Below are 24,518 nucleotides of genomic sequence, written 5' to 3' on the forward strand. Positions count from 1 at the left end.
AAAAAAAAAAAAAAAAAAGACAGACATCTACAAGGGAAAGTGAAGATTAAGAGGTGCTAGAAATCAGCTGGTCCCAGCCTTCTCCATAACTTTGAATACAGTGGAGCAACATCTACACAGTTCCAAGGAAAACAGTCACCCAAGAATTTTATAACCATGCAAGATGTCCTTCAAGAATTAAGACAAAATTTTCAAAGGTGATAGAATTCAGGAAACATAGCACCTCTGACCTCTTTCCGGAAAATTGTTGGAAAACAAAATCCAGCTAAACAAGACATAAATCAGAATAAATTTGGGAAATATGAACCACGGTAAAAGGACCAGTGGTGAACATGAGATCCTTTTACATTTAAGTCTAAGGCTAAATAACTGTGGAAACCATAATTACAGAATATGGAATGTAAATGTTATAACCTTGATGATGTACAAAGAAGAATTCAAGATGTGTAGAGGTAGAAATGGAAAGGTAGGAAGAAACGTGAAGGTAGGAAGATATTCGGCCATTCTCATCTTTTCCTGCAGGAAGTCAGTAGGTACCACTGTAGTGACTAAATATTCTTATCTTCTGTATTCTTGATGTTCTGTCACTTGATGCCTTAATCCTGGAGAGACAGCCCCTCTCAAAGTTAGCTAATTCTTGAGTTAGGAAACAACTCTCTTTCAAGTGCGTCTTTGAAATACAAACCAATCAATACAGAACCCATACCTGCAAACATCACCTTTATCAAATTCTCACACACCAAGCCAATACTCCCCCTAAATCACCCCAGGGCCAGTACCTGACAACTGGGGGCAACCCCTATAGCCTAGAACCTGCCAAAATTATTCAAACTAGCCAACTCTAAACATACTCAGGGTACCTACCCTGCCTCTACCTTTCCTTCCCAAGAAAACCCCAGTAGAGGCTTGGGGCCATCGCTCCCCTCACCACTTCTGCCTTCTGACCCACCCTGGTCCTTCCCCAAGGGGCTCTGTGTGATGTGCCACATGTCCTGCTATTAGGGATCTGTGAGTACAAACCCATTCCTTCATGAGAATCATTTGCAGGTCTCTACGTCATGCCATACCTGATTAAAACAAATGCCAGGTCCAAAGTTTAGATCAAATTTAAAACATATAGTACAAAAACACTACCTCAGTAACTCCAAACCCTTTATGCATTTTATAATACATTTTTTGTACTTTTAGAAACCAATTTCTCTTTTTTGGAGGAAGCAATTATCAAAATTCAGCAAGTCTTACAGTTCTACTTCAAGTTCAATTAAATTCTAATACTTTTAATTTCAAAAAAGTATATGTAGTATAATCTCCCTCTTTTTCCCTTCCTCCTTCTGTATTTGTGGGAAAGGAGGTGTTTAGTGTAAGCTATTTTTACTTTCTTCCTTGTATTTTTCACTATTGGTTGAATTTTTAGATATGAAGATAAGCTACTTTCAACAAAAGTAATATAATTATTTTCAAATATATCTCCCAGTACTAGCTCATTCCAATGAAAATATTTGTTTCTGACCATGTCAGCAACTTGCAAAAATTGCTTTTGATGCTCTGAGTCCCAGGATGGTTCCTAAAAGTCAAAGCTGCTAGTTGGGGATAAACTTTCTTTACCTCTTTCTTCTTAGGGAGGCCTCTTTCCTGCCCGAGACCTGAGGCTCTGAGTCTAGACTAGGGGCTTTGGAAGGACTGTCCATTCAATGTACTTCTCTGCCTCAGCCTACGTGTCCCTCAAAATCCAGGTCCAGATAGCCAACTACCTCCTAGATATTGCCACCTGGATAAGGGGAATAAAAAATCATTTCAAGAGCCACCATTTACTGAACATCAACTATGCAGTAGATACACTTTGTTATTTCTTACAATAGTCCTGCAAATAAAAAAATAGCTTAAACACGTCCTTATCCACAAATACAGAAGTAGCAAGGGAAAAAGAGGGAGATTCTACTAGACATACTTTCTTGAAATTAAAAGTATTAGAATTTAATTGAACTTGAAGTGAAGTGAAACTGTAGGACTTGCTGAATTTTGGTAATTGCTTCCTCCGAAGAAGAGAAATTGGTTTCTAAAAGTACAAAGAATGTATTATGAAATGCATCTTCTGGAGAAACTGAAGCTCAGCTAAGTTAAAGTGATTTTCTAGGGTCCAGCTCACCGCTGTAGAGCCAGAATGCAAAACCCCGTTTGTCTGTTGCATTCAAGCTGCTTTCCATGGGCATTTGACATGTCCAAACTCAAATTCACTGTCTTCCTTCTCAAGCAAACTCCTCCTCCTGCCTCACAATTCATCACCCTCACAGCCATACAGACAGGTACCTGGTGGTATTCCTGGTCTGCCTCTTAGCTCCATCTCCTCGTCAAGTCCTGACAAGCTGATCTCCAACAGCTGTCAAACTGTCATGTCCACATTCACTACCACCTCATCACCTCTCACCAGGCTATTTCCCTATCCTTTTACCTGGCGTCTCCCTGTCTTTAGCCTCTCCTGTTTCAGGCCAGCTCTCACAATCTGTTCAGAAGAATTATTCTAAAATATAGATTTGATCCTGATGTTTCCTTTCCTGCAGGCTTCTCTGACTTTCCAAAGTGTCCTAAATGAAATTCAAACACATTAATTGGCCTTCAAAGCCTCCACTTACCCCAGTCCCAGCCCACTGTTCCCACCGTGTTGCCCATCTCTCTGGGACATGTAGCTCACACTTAGTTCACATGACATTCCTTCTGTTCCTGAAGTATGCCAAGCACTAGAAGATGCCTACATGCTTTTGCTTCTGCTGTCCCCCTCCTTGGGATGACTTTCTCTTCCCCAGATCAAGGTGGCTCCTCCTGAAAACCTTCCCTGACTCAACCCCACTGAGCTAGCTGCTTCTTCCTCTTTGTTCCTAGGTACTTTACGGCCTGTTAAAGTTTTATCATAATTTATTGTAGTGACTTTGTCTATCCTTATGTTTCCTCTCCTAGACAGTGAAGGTGAGCTCATTTGTTCACACATTTACTTAATGTTTATTGAGTGTTTACTATGTCCCTGGCAATGAGCTGGGAGCTAAGGATACAATGCTAAGCAAAACTGACATGCCACATCCTCTGGAGCTCATTGTCCAGGGGGACAGAGATTAATCAGAGAAACATCCAAACAATTTCACATGAGAGATTTTACAAAAGAGAAGGGATCTGAAGGTACCAGCAAACCCTTCCCAAGAAAAGTGACGTGAGCAGATATCTAAAGATTGAGTGGGAGTTCATTAGGCAAAGAGGGAGAGAGGAAGAACATTCCATGACGAAGACAGCATGTGCCATGCCTAAGAAGAGGAAAGAATGAGCTGCTGAAGGCAGGCCAAAATATTATGAGTGAGAGAGAGTGTGGCCCTAGAATATGCTGGGGAAGTGGGTGGGGTTAACCACCCAGGAACTTGCAGGTTCTACTGAGGATTCAGAGCAGAATGAAGCCTCTGAAGATGCCGAAACAGATTTGCCTTTTAGAGATCCCTGCGGCTGCTATGTTGGCCATGGTGTGAGCTGGGTTGGGGGTTGGGAGTGGAGGGAGAGGAATCAGGTTGCAGGCTGTTGCGATAGCCAAGGGGACTGATAATGGTAGCTGGGACAAGGCCTTCTCCCTGATGGTGGGGCCTGAACCCTTTCCACTTAATGCATCCCCAGCACACAACCTAAGAACTGGCCCAGTGTCAGTCACATCTTTGGCTTGAAATAACCTGCAAATGATCAAAGATCAAAACAGCATACAATAGAGTTTCTGAGAAGGGAACTGATTGCGTTGTTGGAAAGACTAGATGCCGCACAGAAATGAGCCTCTCAGTCCTCACAAACTGAAGGAGAGCCAAGATTCTTCAGACTCCAGAATGTTCTGTTAAGTATCTTTTCCCATTTCTCAAAGGAACAGCCAACAACCATCATAAGAGACTGGAGTTTTCCCCACGAGTTCATAGGCAGGGTTGTATTTAGAGCCTATAAACGTAATCTGAGCCAGCTCTCATAAAATGCTCCCAAAGCCTTTTATCCTGGGTATGGGAGGGGATGGGGCTCTTTGATGGGGCTTTCAGAACATGAGAAAAGAAAGTCACAAGTCTGCAAGTATTCATTAAACACAGAGGGTTGCCCACCACATCTCTAGCACTGTGGAGCACAGTGTACGAGAATATCCATTTGGCTGGCAAGATAAGAGTTCTGCAACCTAAATGACAGAAATGAAAATGTATGCCAGGTTCCTGCTGGAATAAAGACCAGTATCACATGCAAACATTACAGCAGCTTAGTGAAGTAGGTACTATTATTAATCTCCTTTTAAAGATGAACAAACTGAAGCGTGGAGAGAATTGGAACCTTGACCAAGGCCTTGCAGCTCGTAAGTGATGCAGTTTGAGCTCTTAAGCGTCCAGATCCTAGAACTGACAGAAAATGAGAGGGAGTGTATATTGTTGGACACTGACCATGGTTAATTTTAGTTTTAAAATTTGGTGCTTATAGGAATCAAATTCATTTGCCTGATACTAGAACTGACAGAAAATGAGAGGGAGTGTATATTGTTGGACACTGACCATGGTTAATTTTAGTTTTAAAATTTGGCGCTTATAGGAATCAAATTCATTTGCCTGATAATTTTACTTCTAAGATCCATCTTATGCCCATTAATATTGGATAATAAAGTTTTGCTGTAGGTAGTGGATGTCTAAATTGGTATATTTTTTGTAAGTTAATCTGGCAGTATGCACATATATAGTTAAAAGTAAATACTTTTAATAAATCAATTGCAATTCTAGAATAGTAGCCCATGGAAAAAACAGATCTCTATAAAGATCTGTGTAAGAGTGTATTCATTATAACATTGTTTTTAATAGAGAAAAAAGTGGAAAAACATAAATATTAATGAAATAGGTCAAACAATACAGTGTTTCTTACATAACACAATAAAACAGTTAAAAATGTTTAAAGTTCCATATGCCTTAAATGAGAAACTGTCTACAGTATGTTGTTCAGTAGAAACGACAATGCGACAGAAGCATCTAGTCATCCCCCAACATGTCTTGTCTGCCTTCCATGCGAATGGAGTTTAATTTGGGCATAGGGCCAGCTGTCCCACCAGCAGCCACGTTCCCCAGCTTCCCTTGCTGCTAGGTATGGACACGTGACCATCTTGTCACCCATGCAGTGGGAGCTGAAGGGGTATGTGCAACTCCTGTGCTAAAAAAGGAAGCTTGGACTTCCATTCTCTCCCCTTCCCTCACATGAGAAGCCAGATTTGCCCATAATCCAGCTTCAACCTTGTATCAAGTCTGACACCTCAGGGCATGGCAAAATGACAACAGGGAAGGAGTGAGGGTCCCCAAATGATCATATGGAGCACTGCCTGCCGCTAACCTGATCAGTTCACCTTGGAGTTGTTTCTTGAGAGTGAAACAATCTTCTCTCTCCTATACATTATTGTATTTGGGCCTCTATGTTATAGCAACTTAGATGTTATCTTAACTAATGCAGGAAAGTTGCAGAGTACTTTAAAAGAAATATATATAGAATTTGGTAGTACATATAAAAGAAATAAACTATGATCAAATGAGTTTCACTGTCACACCACAAGGGTTTATTTCTATGGAAAATCATTTTAATATATGGGAAATATTTAATATATTAAATATAATACATGATTTTTTCAGTAGATATCCAAAGCACATTTAACAACATTCAACATATATCTTGAAACTTGAAAAATATTTTCTTAAAGAAATAAAAAGTATAAATTCTGTATTTTAATATTTTATATTACCTATCATATACTTTAGTTTATAACTATAAAATAAAAATTGAAATTGTGCCTCTATTTAGTAACAAGATACAACATGATGCTTGAGAGAAAAATATAAAAAACAACTCAGTTAAAAAGAGAAACAAGGCCGGGCGCGGTGGCTCACACCTGTAATCCCAGCACTTTGGGAGGCCGAGGCAGGCGGATCACGAGGTCAGGAAATAGAGACCATCCTGGCTAACATGGTGAAACCCTGTCTCTACTAAAAATACAGAAAATTAGCCGGGCATGGTGGCGGGCACCTGTAGTCCCAGCTACTCGGGAGACTGAGGCAGGAGAATGGCATGAAGGTGGGAGGCAGAGCTTGCAGTGAGCTGAGATCATGCCATTGCACTCCAGCCTGGGTGACAGAGCGAGACTCCGTTTCAAAAAAAAAAAAAAAAATCAAGGCACATGTTCTCCTTATCACCATTATTGAATTACGGAATATTGCCAAAGTAGTAAAACATATACAGATACACACTGAGAAATACACACACACACAAGCATACAACTAAGACAAATGGCGAATTGGATAAAATAAAAATAACAGATGGTTTGATTGTGAATTTGAAAAAGAAAGGTGTTCTGCAAAGTGGTCAAGAGTCTCTTAAGTTAGACACATCTGGGCGCCAGTTCTGGCTTTAGCAATTAATAACCATGTGACCTTAACTTCCCTAAACCTTGATTTCCTTATTTGTAAAATGAGTGTAATAAGGTCACCTCCCAAGATTGTTGTGAGCATTAGGTATCAGAAGGCACTTAGCACAGTATCTGGCATGTAGTAATCACTCTAGTAATAATAATCACACTGATTAATCACTATAGTAATCACTCTACCATTTGGTAACAATATTTTTTATGCAAGAAACATGTATGACACCAAGCACCATTCACCTATGCCACAAATTATTAGCTAGAAAATCTAATATGAAAAGAGTCTTAAGCAAAAAGCTACATAGAATGTGCCCCAGTAAGAGAGATGGAAGATGTATACAATAGAGGAGAAAGAAGGAAATATGCAAATTAATAGAGGAACAAACCATGTGCCTGAATGAGAACTAAACGTCTGCAAAGTACTTTAAAGGTCTATAAACTGTAAAGCAAACAAAACTTAGACAGTTCTTCTGAATTCAATGTGTAGGTTTACAGCAAACACAGTTAGAATGTTATACAAAATAGTGTACATTTCAAATGGGAATGGAGGCCCACAGAGGTGGAGGAACACATTTAAGGACTCTGTTAATTGGTGTCTGGACTGGGACATGAGCTCAAATCTCCTGACTTATAGTCCAATTGCTCTGTTATTTTGCACTGAATCACTGTATCTAGAATATCAATGAATATTCTGAAAAAGAAGAGCAATAAGGAAAAACTAACCCCATTGCACACTAAAATATAAGGCAGCAGTAATTAAAATGGGTGGTATTGATCCCAATAAAATAGAATCAGGAGCCCAGAACTAGTTTTTGGTGTATATATAAAAAAGAATGTGACATATGACTAAGCCACAAGAGAACTATAAACACTATTAAAATATTATTGAGGTAAAAAGACCTTAAATCTTAAAATACATATATATTAAAATAAGTTTCAGAGGTATTAGCAAAATAAATATAAACTAGTAAAAAATAGATCTATTATTACAACTGGGGAGAAGTAGTATTTTTATAATGATTGAAATAATAGAAGACTTCTCAAAGGGAAAGATAGGCAAACATGATTATATAAACTCTTTAAAATTCCTCTAAAAAAACACAAAACTTACTAAAAAGCAAAAAAAAAAAAAAAAGACTGAATGAAAATATATTAAAATACAGACCCCAAAAAGAAATAAAGCCAGTTAAGGGCTATTATCTATAATATATCAAGTTTACATATATTACTAACAAAAAACAAACAAATCAATGAAAAATCCCAGACCCAAATGGATACATGGGCAAAGAAGTGAGAAGTTAATTCACCCAAAAAGAAAATAAAATGACTATTTTAACATTTTAAGTTTGAGCTTCCTAGCAAATTAATTGAAATAATAATGAAATTTCACACTAATAATAATAAAGCTATAACAATGATAATTACTGATTATTCTTAATATATTCTGAATAACAAGGAGCAGAAGCAAACACCAGTGCGGGTAACGCATAAGAGAAAGATGTCCATTCAGTCTTTGTCAGTAGCATTATTCATTGCAAGTAATTTGGGAAATGCAAATGTTTCTACTCTTTAACTTTGTGATTCTCAAATCTGAACACTTATCTCAAGGGAACAATTTAAAGGAAGAAAGAAAAACAACTAACATTCCATAATTGTTTATACTAGTGTTGTTAATCCTAGTTTAAAGAACAACAGATATGTTAATACAAAAGGAATTATGCACCCATTAAATCATAACTGAGGAGAAGTTACTGAGTATAAAATAATAAGAAAAAGAAGCCATATCTATTCATCGAATCAACTGAAATCATTATAAATACAGGCAAATATTGCAAAGGAAAAAAATTGTTTTTCAGAATTTATGGGGTTGTGGGTGAAATTTTAAAGTTAAGTTTTTTTCCAGTGTTTTAAATATGCTTTAGTAAATTTAAAATTATAAGTAGAGAAGTATATACTGCATTTTCAAAAGATCCCTCTAAAGATGGTTAATTTATTTAAAACATTTAGCCCTCGGGAAAAAATACTGTTTGAAATTTTACTTCTGGGAACCTTCTTACTAAAGCTGAATAAATAGGCAGGTGTAAGTTACTATTGTTCAGACTAGGGGCTTCCACCATTGTTAGTGACATCCTGGACACATTCACACAAGCATCCATAAACAGACAGCTCTTATGCTGAGACTGGCTCCCAGCAGCTTGAAGCGGGGCAAGGATTTTCAAATGGAGTTCTGTGAAGCCTGGGTCCCTGGAGGTACCTTGGGCCCACAGTCTCAGAAGATGCAGGATCCAAGCCCTTCTATCCCCTTCAACTAGAGCAGCCCCACTTATGTCTCCCCAGCACACTGGCCTCCTACAAATCAGCTTGTCTGAAATGTTGTACAGCTAAAATAAAGTTGTAAAACTGTTCATGAGATGGCCAACCATGAGATTTGGAGTCAGGAGATCCTTGGGCCTCAGTTTCCTCAACTATAAGAGCAAGAATCCCTGCTCCTCTTAGCTGACTGGGAAGATTACACAAAATCAGAGGTGCAAAATGGTTTATACTGTGGAAAATGCTATGGGAAATTTATTAATTAAGATTGAATTTAAAGGAGTAGGTGACATGGATGAACCTTGAAGATGTTTTACTAAGTGAAATGAGCTCGACACAAAAGGACAGATACTGGATGATTCCATTTCTAGGAGGGATCTAGAACAGTCAAATACACAGAGACAGAAAGTAGAAGGTGATCACCAGCAGCTGGGGAGGGAGGGAATAAGGAGTTATTGCTTTAATGAGTATGGTGCTTCAGTTTGCGATGATGAAAAAGTTCTAGAAATGGATAGTGGTGATGGTTGCATAATATGAATGTACTTACTGCCACTGAACTGTATACTTAAAAATGGCTAAAATAGCAAGTTGAAAGTTATATATATTTACAATAAAAAATAGTCCCCCATCCCCTCTGAAAAAGGGAACAATATATAGAGTAAAATACAAAAGAAAGTCAAGAAAGGAGGAAGATTGCAGAGCTGGTGGGACTAACCCACTGCTTTAAGGAACAGGTATCATAGATTCAGAGAGGAAGGTGACAGCCCAGCAGGAGGGAGATGCTGCAGGGACAGAGGCACAGAGGCAAGAGGGTGAATGGCCACAGAGAAGGGGCCCTGGGAAGAGGGAAAAGCCAGGAGTCTCGCCTGTTGGAAACACTCATTCCTCTCCATTTGCCCATGCCTCTTTGTCCACCTCACGGCACTATGGTTACAATTACAGATTATTTTCACATACCTATCTCAACACTGCTGTCACATCTTTTTAAAAATTTTTATTTTGAGACAGGGTCTCACTCTGTACACCAGAGTGAAATCCTGGAGTACAGTGGCACGATCACAGTTCACTGCAGCCTTGACCTCCCAGGCTCAAGCAATCCTCCCACCTCAGCCTCTCTGGTAGCTGGGACTACAGGTGTGCATCACCATGCCTGGGTAATTTTTGTATTTTTTGTAGAGATGGGGCTTCATCATGCTGCCCAGGCTGGTCTCAAAGTCCTCAGTTCAAGCAAGCCACCTGCCTCCCAAAGTGCTGGGATTACAGGCTCACCTAGCCCCCTGCCACATCTCATACAATTTCATTAGTTCATTCAACAAATACCTATGCAGTCCCTAGTAGTGCCAGGGATTGTTGTAAGCAGTGGACACACACACACACACACACACACTGCTGCCCTTGGGGACTTCTTCTCTAGGGATGATAATAGCTGACACCTAGATAACACCTGTCATGTACCAGGTACTGTTTTAGGTACTTTACAGATATTAGCTGCTTTAATCTCCATAATCACCTAAGAAGGCAAGTACTGTTCTTAGCCCGGTTTTACATGCAGCAGGGATCAGGCCCAGGGAGGTTGAATAGCTCGCCCGGGTCACGTGGCTGAGTGATAGTGGGGCTTACAGTTCCAACTCGCAGTGGGGCTCGACATATTCATGCTGGAGAATGGGGCTGAGGAAGGGTGCTAGGGGCACTGGGAGCAGGGCTGGACCTGCCCAGCCAGATCTAGAGGGGTCAGAACCCTACTGAGAACATCGGCAAGGTGAGTGCAGAGAGGGAGGCAGGGTGGGGACTGAAGCCTCATTTTCAGAAGATGGTTCTGGCAGGAGGTGGGCGGGGAACCGGAGGCTCGGAGGAAGGGGCCTGCAGCTACCCAGCAGGGCAGGGCTGGGGTATGGACTTTGTGGTGACAGCAGATTAGAAAGCAAGAGATGGCCGTGATGCCTTGAAAAGAGGAACTCTTCAATTTGGGAAGCTTCCTGGGTTTACGAGGAAAAGGAAATGTCAAAAGTTCAGGCCTGAGGCACCCTTCCAGGCCCACTAGATGCCAGCAGGGCTCAGGGATGGCTGGCAGCAAGGCCTGGGGGCTGGCTGGAAGGAGGCAGGTTTGGAGGTGCTGAGGGGGCAGAAGACACAATCGGATTCATTCATTCACCTGCAAATGTTTCCTGAGGAAGACACAGGAAGTCTTCTGTTTACACATTCACCTTCCTTGATCTGGCACAGACAAATCAGCACTCCCTGAGACAGTATCTGCCCCAACCCCACATACCTTTTTCCTGCTCAGTCGCTTCACTAAGGTCCGGAAGCTTGAGCCCCACTAAGTTCTGATTTCTCATCAGGATGTGCTCCTTTGTGGTAAAAGAAAGAGACAACATTTCAGATGATGACACTGGGCTGGGTTGTTCTCTTGGCTCTGTCTATGGTTCTGTAACCACTATCTGAGGTGGGAAAGCAGGGCAGCCTGAGAGGTAGGTGGACAGGTATGGCCATGGTGAGGCCTGAGAAGCACCAGGAAACAGTTCCTCTCCCAGTCCGTGAAGGTGCCTGAAACACCACTGTCAGCACCACATTCCACAGGTCAGGGACTATCCTTGGCATGGTCTTTTTAAACAAGTCTGTGGGCTGCAGGGTAAACGAACTGCTTGGCCTCACTGTGGCTGAGGTTTGTAAAGGACATACAGGGGCAGAACTAAGGGCTCTGGGACAGGAGGGTCCCCTGGGTGTGTATGGCACTGCTCCTGGAAACAGCTTTGGTGATCTCATGGCTGGCTGGATCTTCCTGACTGCTCACTTCCAGGGGCTGCGATTAGCCCACACACTCGGGTCCTAAATGGCCTTTTATGGCACCTCTTGAGTTTTCAAACTCTCCAGAAAAGTGAGGCCTGAGAATTGCTGGCTTGGGGCCTCAGCTGGCAGAGCCCAGGGAGAAATGGGATGCTGACCACAGGTATGCGGCCCAAATGGGCTCACACCTGCTCTAAGCCAATTAGCACCAGACCAAGGCCCTGAGTGAAGGCACCTGGCAGAGCTCCTTGCCCCTGTGACTTATAGATCTTCAGTCTGCTGTGTGGCAGAGGGCATTTGGGAATGGTTTGTCCCCCGAGAAAAGAGGAAAGGAAGGGGCCAGCAGAGGGTGCTCATGATCCAAGTAGAAGTCATGGTCAAGGATCCTTTACCCATTTGCTTAGCAAGTCAGAGGCCCACAGCCCATCAGCTTCAGCACACTGGAGTTGGGTAGGGGCTGGGCGCTCAGGTGCCAGGGTAGTGGTTAGTGACATGGGGCCTCCAGGTTCCCTGTAACTTCGCTGGGTGAGCAAAACCTACAAGAGTGTAGGGAGTGAGGAGGCTCTGATGACCAGAGGCCCATGAAGGCAAATCCCTGGCTGTCAGCCCCTTGGCTCCAACTTCTGCTAGAGATCTGGGACCTTGGCAACCCCTCTGGGCCCTGTGCTGTTTGATCCACTAGTTAGTTGGGTCTTTCTGACTAGGTAGAGTTTTGTGTGTAAAATGTTAACATCAGCAGCCACGCCCCAGCTCCCCTGAGCCTCCAGTTCAGAGTATCATGAAGGTTTCTGAATAGGATAGTGGCCAGCATTGGAATGAGTCTGTGCCAGCACAGAAATTCCCTCACTTGTGCTTGAGTGTTATCGAGCACGTTCTTTTCTTCCTTGCCCTACATTCCCCTCTGTAGAGGAGCCAGGAGGAGCCTCCCGCTCTGGGGGTGCTGGGCCCCACTCTATGGAATCCAGGTGCCTTGGTTTGTATTCCAAGTGGGCCTTCTGAAGGAGACAGGACTGGTCAGGATTGCTTTGTCCTGTTTTCTGGTTTCTATCTCTGGATGCCCCGCCATACCCTGCATAGGGCGGCAGCCCCATGGGAGACCGCTGTGCCTGGTTTGATGGCCAACAGAAGCTGGGGGCACACCATGGGCACTGGAAGAAACTCGCCATGGGCGGAGCAGCCATCACACTTGCAGATGGACTTAAAGCCTTTGTTAACAGGCATCAGGAAGGAAGGCTTGGGGCCATCACAAAGGAAATCACTATTTCACCCTTGCTAGCTAATCCTAGGCATGACTGGGCACTCCATCAAGGGATTCCTGTTTATGAGCCACTGCACTCCAGTTGGAGGAGGAAAGCAGCCCAGGACTGAGGGGCCCACATGTCCCTCCACACGTCTGCCTTCCCCTAGATTCCAGACTGAGCTCTGCCTGGTAACTGACATAAAAATCACCTAAAACGGGTGTTTAGGAAAGAGATGCCACACAAATAGGCCTGACTTCTCAGAGTGGGAAAATTTACGCTCCACAAGGCCCGAATCCAGGCCAGAGCTGCCCTGGCCAGGGGCCCTAAGTTTACTTTGTTCAGCCCTAAGGTCTTCAGCCCAGGGGGTACCTGGAGTACACATTCTGCCCAACTGGCCCCCAGGAACCCACCTCTCGGAGCTTGGTCAGTTTCTGCATCCGCACGGGCTGCACTTGTATCTGAAAGTCTTTGAGTCCAGGCGCCTTGGCCAGCTTGCCACCGGCTTTGCCTGCAAAACGCTTTTCTTCCTCTGCCAGTGGCAGCTTGGCAAGCACTTTCTGCAGCCTGGGGCCAGGTTCTTCAGGTCCACTGTCCCAGGAGAGCCCTCGCAGCAGGGGGGGTCGGGACACAGTGGGTGGAAGCTCAGCTTTGGAGCCAGCGTTGGGCCCCATCGGCTCTCCAGCTGGGCTTCTCCCCTGGGGGACTGGGGGAGCCACTCCTCCCGCATCCCGGGTTGGACTTCTCGGCAGAGGGCTGCCCTCCCAGGCCGTTTTCAAGAGCTGCTTCCCCAGCTCGCTCTCCACAGGGCCAGACTGAGGGCTGTTCAGGGCCATTTTCCCACTGCTGTTTGTGACAGGAGCTAGGCCTTTGGGTGTGGTCTCCCGGTACTGGAGGGGATCGAAGTTTTCCTTTTGTTCTATTGCAATCTCTTTGGACTTCTCAACTGGAGGAGGACGAGGAGCCAGCCTGCCCTGAGACACTTTCCTCTGGTCATTCTGCTTCCTGTCAGCTAGCCCTTTGGGGACATTCTGAAAAAGACAAGGTAGAGCTGGAACCCTGGGGGCAGGTTGAGGGGAAACAGGTGGGGCCACTTCTGCTGTAGAGTCTCTGCCCCCACACACCTTGCCAAGGGGCCCATTTGTATAAGTGTGTATGGGGTATGAGTGGATGATGTGGAAGGAGAGGGCTTCTGCCTGAGGTTTGTAAAACAGCAAAATGGAACCTGCAATTCAAAACCAGCCAAGAATTTCCCAAGGGATAGGAGCTGAGGAAACTTGAATAGAAAGCAGCTTTGGCCCTAACTCAGTTGCCCCAGATCTAGCCTTGGTGCTGCTTAGCAAGGCCCTTAACTCTTAGGAACCCAGGTTGGTGAACCCTCTGAAATTATGTATGTATATATCTGTGTGTGGAGGAGTGTTTTTCTAGGAAGAGCATCCACAGCTTTCAACAATTTCTCAGAGTTCCATGATCCAAAGAGGTTAAGGATCATTGGATGGGGTGATTCTTGCAAAGGTGATGTCTTCCCGCTCAGAAGCTCTAAGATTCTGCAGTGTTAGTTTACTTTGTTCATTCCCCAAGGGAAACCTGGGCTGTAAGCAGCACATGGGTCTGGGGGTCTGTGTGGCTGCTTCATGTGTGCTGAGACTCTTCCAGAGGACTGTATCCCTGACCCAGTTCCAGGTAACACTAAATTCTACTGCCGGGCTTGAAACACTGAGCATGTGGGCCCCTCGCTGTGAGCAGGGTGGGGTGCTTCTGTTGCTCATCAACAAAGATGAGGTTTTCCCAGCTTCTTCAGACAGAATCCCAGGCAGGGGCTGGCGCTTTCCTGCCCTTTCCACTGGAGCTGACAGGAGCCACAGTCTCACCTGGCCTGGAGGTCCCCCTTCTCTCCAATCAGCAGCCTGACTAGGGGTCAGCACTGTGAGTATTGCCTCCACGGAGTTCATCCCCCTGAATCCTGCCTCCCCACCCCTCCGCCTTAGTCTTCAGACAGAATCCCAGGCAGGGGCTGGCGCTTTCCTGCCCTTTCCACTGGAGCTGACAGGAGCCACAGTCTCACCTGGCCTGGAGGTCCCCCTTCTCTCCAATCAGCAGCCTGACTAGGGGTCAGCACTGTGAGTATTGCCTCCACGGAGTTCATCCCCCTGAATCCTGCCTCCCCACCCCTCCGCCTTAGACTTCTAGTCACTGTAGGGCAGGGGAATCTGCTGTTTTCCTGGCCCTGACCCTCCACTCATACATGTGCATGCACACACACTTGAAGGCTGCCCAGGGGCCAGCCTAGGCTTCTAGGAGACTGTGCCTCCCACACTCAAATCATCCAAAGGGAGCAAAGCTCAAACTCACAGGCTCGCCAGGGTGAGGTGAAGAGATGTCGGCCTCATCCCCCTTCTGCTGGAGAAGGTGAACACGAGTCAGTCAGGAATGGGAAGAGACCATGTTTCCTCTTGAAATATCCCCAAGGAGACCCCCTAGCAGTGGTGTTCATGCCCTCCACCCAGCACCCTCATCTCCAGTGGGTCACGAAGGGCCTCCTGGTATTCGGAGTAAGGGGAGAGACCCACTGGCATAGAAACAGCCCAGCAGGGGAGAGGGGTGGGTCCTGTCACCTGTAGTGGCGCTCCAGGCAGAGGGGATGGCGGGCCACTGCACACATCCAAACCTGGAAGGGTCCAGACACTAGTGAGTGAGGCCCAGCAGCCCAGGCCCTCAGCCGTGCTTTCAGCCACATCTCCCTCCCCAGACTATCCTCCCTTCACAATCTCAGGCCTGGAAGATTTGCTGACTACTTCCCTTGTGCCAGGCTCTCAGGTGGGCCCTCACCGAATGTTCACAGAGACCACAGGAGGAAACTGAGGCACAGAGAAATCAAAGTCTCATGACCAGGAAATGTCAGCACTGAGATTTGGGCCCAGGCTGCCTGGCCCCGACCTGAGCGTGGCCCGCTGTACTGATAGGGCCAACTGCCCTTCCTGGCACCCTCCCCCTTTCCTTGTTGGCTGGAGGGTGTAGCTCTGGGCACAGCCTAATGAAAGGGAAGAAGTCAGACCCCAAAGAGGCCTTTCCGTATAAGCTCTTGGGGGCTTCTCTGAGCCTCCCTGAGCAAGAGAGGCTGTCCTAGTCCCCTTTCCCACCCAGCCTTCCTGACCCTGGGGTACATCTGCCTCTCAACACAAGGCCAAGACACTAACAGAAAGTCTATCTGCCTCCTCTGGGTGGCCCAGCAAAAGCCCCCTGGAGAGGGGTCTTGCTGTGGGTTTGAAGGGGCCAAACAGAGTTCTTGAAGGGGAAGCCTGCAGGCTGGCAGGCTTACTGATCAGTCCAGGCTGAGTTGCCACCCAGAGCAAGAGGCAGGGCGGGAAGTCCCCGGGCAGCTGGGCCTCACCTGGCGGGGTGGGGACTGTAAGCGAGTTGCTTCGAGAGGATGTAGGAGAAGCGCTGGGGCTGAGGTTTGGGGAAACAGCTGTGAAGACAGACACAAATTGGCTGGCATTCATGAAGGTTTAGGACTTCAACCTGGCAAAGATCCTTTTAGGTATTCCCGGGCCCTGGGAACTGGGTCTGCCTTGCTGGGCTCAGGGGCTGATGCTGGACTGCCATATGATGCTCCTGTTACAGCCCAACCCCTCCCTGCTGCTGCCCAAGAGAGGGGTGTCCTCAGGCCATTTGGGGGTTCGAGGATAGAGTCACACTCCTCAGCCTGTCTGGCCTGACCTCAAGGCACTGTCCAGAAACTGAGGCCTGGCGTTGGTTGGCAGGTACAGCTCCAGGGGCTGCTCCTTCTAGACTTCCCAGGGTAGCCCTGACTTCAAAAGCTCCCCTTGTCCTCCTAAGTACACTTACACACTTGCCCAACTTTTTGTTCAGGAAGAAAAGTGACTCTAGCATAGAAGAAGCAGGAGGATTTCTGGGCCCAGGAAAATGTTCCCTCTAACCCAGAAATTCCCCGTAGACCATCTCCCCTTCCCCAGAGGACCTAGGATCCTTCCCAGAACCTACAGTTAGAGATCAGGGGAAGGGAGCCCAGGACAGAATCCCTACCTCTGCTGAGAAGAGCAGGCGAGTCCAAGGCGACCTCCTCAGAGGTGAGGTGCCCCCTGCAGCTGGTGCCAGGCCCTTCTCTCCCCACCCTAGAGGGGCTCAGGGTAGCCACCTGTACATCCCGGCCCACCCTACCTGATGGGGAGTCTCCGGGGCTGCTCCTGGACTTCCTCCCACGGCGGGTCAGGAATCGCTCACTCACTAACTTGGCTTCTTCCAGCAGCGCCAGGTTTTTCTTCTTGTCCTCCTCTGAGATGCTGATATCTGGCAGCTGGTCGTTCACCAGGTCAATGATGTGCCCCGTGGGGTCTGCAGAAGGAGGGTGAGCTGGGGTGAGAGCCACTGCATCCGTGGCCCCAGGCTGAGGCCATGCCACACCACGCCTCATCCCAGGGACTCTGCCCACAGCTGACCAGACAGCCAAACCTCAGCCCAGTGCCATCAAGAGAGTCGCATAGGGACAGACAGTGGCTTCCTCTGCAGGCCTGGCCCCTCTGGCTTATGGCCTGTGGTCCTCCGTCACAAATGGTCCTGGAGCCATCTCAAGTTCACAGAATTTTCCTAAACTCTGTCGGGAAGGGAAGGTCACCCAGGAGCCCTACCTCTGGCGCCATCTGCGCCCCCAGTGCATTCCTGCTTCCGGTCTGTTTCTTTCACAAGCTAATGCGCTTAAGGTTTGTGAATAAAAGAGGGAGACCAAAGATCATCAGCCACGGCCACAACCCCGTGACCACCTTCCCTCCACTCACATTGTTCACGCTCGTTTTTCTCCAAAACTGCCCCTCTGGATGAGGTGGGTGAATGGCACCACCTCTCACTCGGCTGCTCAGGATCACGGGAGTCATTCCCCACTTCTCACTCTTCCTCCCTCCCCCAACATCCAATCAGTTGATCAAGTCCTCCCTGCATTTACCTATAAACATCTCTGGAGCCTGTTCCTCATCTCCATTCTTGCTCATTATTAGCTTTTTTTTTTTTGAGACAGAGTCTCACTCTGCGGCCCAGGCTGGAGTGCAATGGCACAATCTCGGCTCACTGCAACCTCTGCCTCCTGGGTTCAAGTGATTCTCCTGCCTCAGCCTCGCTAGTGCTCATTAGCTCTTACCTGGACAACTATGTCTGCCACCTAAGAGGTCCCTGCCCTCAGGCAAGCCCCTCTGTCCCATCCCCCACTGCCTATCAGAGTGGTTATCAGAGCCACATCTGGCCAAGCCATTCTCTACCTCATCTCCTGGGGATTTCTCATGCGCCTCAGTGTGGTATCCAAACCCCAAACTGGTCTCAGCCAATCTTGCTGGTCCCACATACTCCCGAATCCTTCCACTTCAGCCCTGCTGGAGTGAACAGCTCCCATTTCGCCTCCATCAGGTTCTATTCTTCTTGGGGCAGCAGCTCCTTGGTTTTCACTTGGTAAAAACCCCTCTGATTCCCCATTAGCTAAGCCCTCTCCCCTGTGCCAAGAGTCGGAACGTGGACCAGTCTTGGCCAATCAATGAACCCAATCCCCTTGGCCACAGAGATTGGCTCAGGGATGGCCATGTGAAGCCACTGAGAGGCAATCCTGGTGTGGAGTATATGGGGAAGAGGAACTCTCCACTGATGGGGCGTAAGCTAGGAGTTGCTGGTAGCTGTTGGCTACCATGTGTTGAAGAGTCTGCCAAGAAGAAAGCTAACACACAAGAAAAAAGGTTCAAGAGATGGAATGGGACTATTGCTAATAATCCACTTTGAGCACCTGGATCCAGCACTACCTGAAATCACAAGCGCTGGCTTTTGTAAATTTTTTTTGGTATGAGGTAGTTTGAGTTGGGTTTCTATCATTTGAAAAAGTCCCAGTTGGTACACATGGCAGAGTTTCAGTTGCCAGCAACATGCTCCATGGAGGTTCCTGCTCATTCAGTGTGTTCCATATTCCCCCTGGCATGCCCTTCCTCCCTCACCTCTCTGTCCAGCTCTCTAAGGCACAACTCAAATGCCACCTCCTCTGGAATACCTTCCTAAAACTTCCTCTCCCCAGAGAGACTTGCTCGGTCCCCTTCTTGCCTTGGCTCTCTGCAAGAGAGCTAGCACTTCTGTGCAGTCCCTTATCATACAGGGTCCCAATTATCTGCTCATTTCTCAGTCTCTTGAGCAGCATTAAGGCAAGGACCAACTCTGTATGATATCTATAGATCGTGAGCCACCATCTGGGGATGAGCAGATGACCAGGGTAGCCGGTCTTACACTCAGGCACCCACTCCAACCTGGATGTGGGCCTCTCTAGCAGAGGCTGGAGGACTCTGCCCCCTAAACCTCAGAAACAAGCTTCACTCAGCTGTTCTTTCTTTCTTTCTTTTACTTCTGCATCTTCCTCTTTGTGCCCTGGTCTTGTCTTTTGAGCAACGAAAACTGAATTAAATATGTTTCTCCTAGACCCAGATGGGCTGATCTACCCTGTCCTGTTGGGTGTATAGGGAGGGACCACCTTGAAGAGAAGGAGAGAGTAAGGGGTCAAGCCCAGCTATGCTGCCAGACCTCAGTCTTTCTACTCAAACATGACTTAGATTGCCCTGGTCCTTACCCACAGATGTCAGGGAGGCAGTGGACACCTTCAAGTGTCGGTGAGAAGGCCTCTTGTGGGGACTGTGAACTCTGAAAGACAGAACAGTCATCTTGTTCAGAAAATCAATCCACGACTTGAAAATAGGTGAAAAGATGCCTGTATATTATTTCTTTCTTTCTTTTTTCTTTTTTTTTTTGAGACTAAATTTTACTCCCAGGCTGGAGTGCAGTGGCGCAGTCTCGGCTCACTGCAGCCTCTGCCTTCCAGGTTCAAGTGATTCTCCTGTCTCAGCCTCCTGAGTATCTGAGACTACAGGCATGCACCACCACACCCAGCTGATTTTTGTATTTTTAGTAGAGATGGGGGTTTCACCATGTCAGCCAGGTTGGTCTCGAACTCCTGACCTTGAACTCCCCTGCGGTGATTTATGCTTTTCTTAAAGACTAGCCCTTTCCATGGGAGGCCAAGAAATGGAAAAATTCCAATTTCTCTCTCGTATTTTGAAAAACTGCTTGATTATAGTTTAGTCAATAAAATGATACAAGAAAAAAGAAAAGATTTATTTAAAAATATAGCTGTCAGATCCTCATGTTCTAGGACATATTGTTCGTCACAATGCAAGGATCAGGCATCTGTACCTGTTGGCCAGGTTTTTGTCGGTTTCTCCTGGTGAAGTGGCATCCCCAGTCAGGACAATTGTGGGGGGTGGACTGTAAGATATTCCTGTGGTAGGAGGACCCTGCTGGTTTAGAACAAAAACACAGAGTTAGGCCTGGGCTGGTGGGAGCTTCCAGGGGCGGGAGCCAGAGCATTTATTCTCACATCATGATGATCAGAGCCATCTTGATTAGGGGACAAATGCAGTTTACTCTTTATTCCCCCAGCTTTATTGAGGTATAGTTGACAAATAAAAATTGTATATATTCAAGGCATATGATGTGATGTTTTCATTACCTCGATACAATGTTTTTATACAATGTCATATATTCCAGGCATACAGTGTGACGTTTTGATGTGAAATGATTACCACAGTCAGGCTAACTAATATACCCACCAACTCACATAGTTACCTTTTTGTATGGTGGACAATACTTAGCAAATTCCAAGTACACAATACATTATGCTGTACATTAGATCCCCAGAACATATTCATCTCATAACTGAAATATTAAGTTGAATCCTTTGACCAACATCTCCCCATTTCTCCCACCCCCAGTCACTGGCAGCCACCATTCTACTCTCTGTTTCTGCAAGTATGACCTTTTTAGATTCTACATATAAGTGAGATCATGCAATATTGTCTTGCTGTGCCTGGCTTATTTCACTTAGCATAATGTCCTCCAGGTTCACCCACATGGTTGCAAATGGTGGGATTTCCTTCTGTTTTAAAAGCTGAATAATATCCTTGTGTGTGTGTATACAGATACAATATTCTATTGTGTATATATTTTTCACATTTTTTAATTCATCCATTGACAGACATTTAGATTGTTTCCATACCTTGTCTATTGTGAATAGTGCACACATACAGGTTATTTGGTTTACTCAAAAAACAAAAAAGATAGGCAGTTTCTCCTTTATTCCCCCAGCAGGCTCTCACCTGAGCTTAACACAGTTCACTATTCACGCACTAAGATTAGGGACACTACAAGCTATCCCTCGTTAGTTCTCACTAGCAATGCAGGAAAAGAATGATACAGAGTCCTCAGATTGAGGCCAGCCTGGCTAGGGAAGAATGATGGCCTGGAGAAAACGTAGTGGCACCCACACACCCCTGATGTTCCATGACAGTCCTACCTTTGGGTAACTTTGACATTTCAGTAATCGTAATTTGTTAGAAGAGACTCTCCTGGAGTTCTCTCTTAGGTCCCTCCATCAACTTAAGAGGGTGCCTGTCATTTTCCTTCTCCTCCTTCCCACCCCCTTGACTGGCATGTGCTGCCACTGCTCCCTCTGTGAGCACCTGACTGCCTTCGCCAAAGGCCTGCCTCTGAGCACCCCAGAGCGTGTCGCTGCCACCTTCACTATTGGTGCTGCCTCCTGCAGCTTCAAAGCAGTGGGTACCCACTGTCCCTATTGCCACTTCCCCTGGGGGGCCAAATCCTTCTAGAGCCCCTGCACATGAAATGTTTTCACCTCCACTAGCCCTGCTGGCAGAGGGGGCTGCTGATGGGCTGGAGCCTCTGGCAGAGCCAGGCTGTGTTCTTGAGCCCTTGATGTGCAGGTGTTGGTTCCCTGCAAGGTAGGGAGGAGGCCCACTCTCCTTTTGACATTATGCCTTGTTGTGAAATAGGTCTCATACTGCTATCTGGACTTCTTAAGTCCCACAATTTTAGTGAACCCAGCTTTTCCCATTTTCATTTTCATCTCTTCCCTTGTTTGGCCCCAAGCATAAGGCCACATGAGCTGGAGAAGTCTGGGTGAGAGTCCAGCCTGGGGAGCACCATGCTGCTTCTCTTGTGGAAAGGATGCTTTTATGTGGAAACTCAGAGCCAGATCTTTGAGGAGATGTTCATGGGGCTCTGTGTTCTTATCCAGGAGCTCTTCAGCGCAGGGAGCTACAGTGGCTGAAGGAAAAGGAGGCACTCAGAATCTCCGGGACACGGAAGGGAAGCTTGGGCAGGGACATGGGCTGTGTAGAAGCAGTAGGAAGCAGCATTGCCTATTGGAAGAGTCAGACAAACCTGGGCTCAAATTTCAACTACTAGCTGTGTGTCGTGGACAAATTATTTAACCTCTCTATGCTCCATGATTATAAAGTCTAACTCACAAGGTTAGTGTGAAGATTAAAAATAACATTGATAAGGTACCTACTGCGTGATTGATATTTTTATTTATTTAATTTATTTAGTATGGAGATGGAGTCTCACTCTGTTGCCCAGGCTTCAGTGCAGTGCCACAATCATAGCTCGTTGTAGCCTCTGCCTCCTGGGCTCAAGGGATCATCCTGGCTCAGCCTCCTGAGTAGCTGGGACTACAGGTGTGCACCACCATGCCTGGCTGACTTTAAAATTTTTTTTCTGTAGAGACGGGGTCTTACCATGTTGGCCAGGATGGTCTTGAACTTCCAGAATCAAGCGATCTTCCCATGTCTGCCTCTGAAGGCACTGGGATTAAAGGTGTGAGCCACGATGCCAGGCCATGATTGATATTTTTAATGTGCTAGGCTTCTAGCATATGATTAATATTTTAAATAAATGTTTATATTACTTCAGATTTCTTTCTCTTTCATTCAACAAACACTTTATGGTTATCTACCATGTGCCAAAAGCAAATTGAGATACGAAGAGAAGATCCTCAAGGGCTCGCAGTCAAGCAAGGGATACAAGGAAATAACACATAATAAATATAAGGTAACAAGGGACGGACCACATTCTGTGAAAGTTCAGAGGAAGGAAAAGAAAACTCTTTAGTGAGAGGAGTTGAAGAAGACTCTATAAAGGAGTGGACTTTTGAGCTGGGTCTTGAAGGATGAATAGGAGCTTGGACAGCAAAGATGTTAGAGGCCAGGATTCGACCAAAGGGAATAGCATTAGCAAAAGGCATTACTGGGAATCATGGATTTGTCAGTGTAGCTGTTGCAGGTGCATGGACTATGACATGTGAGATAGGAGAGGTCAGGGCTGGGGGAAATGTGAAACTACAATAAGAGATTGAGCCAGCTTCTGAAGGACCTTGAAGCTACTCTAATGAGTTTGGTCTTTATGGTTTTGGAGATGGGAAGTCCTGAAGGTTAGGCTTGAGAATAGCTTAACTACCCAAAGGGAAATACAGAAATGTTGACAGCAGATCATCCATGCATCCCTCTATTCATACTGGTTGAGATGACAGAAGAGGCCCAGTTATTAGAATATCTATCATCCCCTATAGGAATTCTGAGGAGTTCCCTGGTAAATTGGAGCTGTGTCGCTCTCCATTTGGAAAACTAGAGTTGGCCAAGAGGGAGTGACGAGAAGTCAGCATGGTGCTTGTGGCTGAAACCAAGACTGGCTGACCTGTCCTCATGACCCCAGAGCTCCAGTCCCTCCGAGGACAGATACCCATCCTTCTGTCAAGGACTCCCCCTAGAAGAGACATCCAGGGAGTTTTCTAAAAAGCAACAACTCATTCTCTGGATAGTATGCCTTGAGGGGCTGGTGACAAGCTTGTCCTCCTGTGGCTTTATCCCTCCGTTCCTATAAGGGTAAAATGGCCAAAGGCCTGCTCTGTCTCACAGGAAGATTATGCAACTAAAAAGAAATGACGAATGTGTATACACTTTGATAAGTGTCATATGGTCTATAAGTACCCTTGAGTCATGATCATTATTAAAATTAACGATGGTTCTATTCAAGGTGAGCCAGTTTTTCCCATCTTTTGTCCAGTGGGCTCCCTTGGTGGGAGGCCAGCAAGCAGCAGAGAAGCTGGGGGTTTCCAGGGGACCAGAAGGGAGGTGGAACAATGATCTGGCGCCCTGAGGACATGCAGTGGAACAGTATTCACAAGGGCTGGAGAGGTTAAGAAGGGGAAGCAGCGTGTCAAATGGCAGGTGGCCAGATAGAGGGGGCAGCAGCCAGGGCCAGGGGCAGGTGCCAAGCTTAATGGGAGAGCCAAGGAAGAAGAAGGAATAGGGAGTTTTCTACTGTGTGGGTTTTCTGGTGAGTAGGAAGAGCTGAAGTCTTTCCAGAGGAATCTCTTCACATCACTAAAAGGGAGTAGCATTAGCAAAAGGCATTACTGGGAATCAGGGATTTGTCAGTGTTTCTGGCAGGTGTGATCTCTTGGATGTCAATTAAGCAATGAGCATCCTCTGACACATATTCTGAGCTCAGAGGTGCAAATTAGAGACCCATGTGCCTGTTTGCTAGCAGTGTTTACAAGTTTTTAAATTAGTTACCAATGTTCCATAATTGTAAGAATTCACATAAAGGTCTGGATAGCCTGCTTTTCCTTAAACTGAAAAGATGAAACAATCTTGGGCCCACATTTCTGCCGAGTAACCCGGTTTGAGCTATCCTAAATTGGCTTCCTTCAGTGATTTGTGCTCAAAGGCATCTGAGTTACTGCCCTGTGTCATGTAATTTTCATCCTGGCCTGGTTTTCTAGAGCACAGGAGGTTTGTGCTTAAAATCTCTCCCGCCCACATCATCTGGGCAGCCTCATGCCTATCACCATG

At 46.1% G+C, this 24,518-nt stretch overlaps 1 protein-coding gene across 6 annotated transcripts in view; it reads right to left on the minus strand.

Annotated features, from left to right (window-relative positions):
- MRVI1 (murine retrovirus integration site 1 homolog) overlaps positions 1-24,518 on the minus strand; it is a 118,990-nt gene that overhangs the window by 40,084 nt on the left and 54,388 nt on the right. Inside the window, exons 3-10 of one of the 6 annotated variants that reach the window (XM_011947640.1) lie at positions 20,002-20,102; positions 19,382-19,452; positions 16,957-17,130; positions 16,166-16,243; positions 15,390-15,442; positions 15,127-15,171; positions 13,188-13,805; positions 11,022-11,100 (exon numbers count right to left, since the gene is read on the minus strand). In XM_011947640.1, coding sequence (XP_011803030.1) covers positions 11,022-11,100; positions 13,188-13,805; positions 15,127-15,171; positions 15,390-15,442; positions 16,166-16,243; positions 16,957-17,130; positions 19,382-19,452; positions 20,002-20,102 — 1,219 coding nt within the window. Of the gene's footprint in view, positions 1-11,021; positions 11,101-13,187; positions 13,806-15,126; positions 15,175-15,389; positions 15,443-15,938; positions 15,941-16,160; positions 16,244-16,956; positions 17,131-19,381; positions 19,453-20,001; positions 20,106-24,518 lie in introns of all 6 variants that reach the window. The other 5 variants (XM_011947641.1, XM_011947643.1, XM_011947644.1 and 2 more) reach the window with 5 other exon arrangements.

Source organism: Colobus angolensis, unplaced genomic scaffold (assembly GCF_000951035.1).
Source record: "Colobus angolensis palliatus isolate OR3802 unplaced genomic scaffold, Cang.pa_1.0 Scaffold269, whole genome shotgun sequence".
NCBI classification, from domain to species: domain Eukaryota; kingdom Metazoa; phylum Chordata; class Mammalia; order Primates; family Cercopithecidae; genus Colobus; species Colobus angolensis.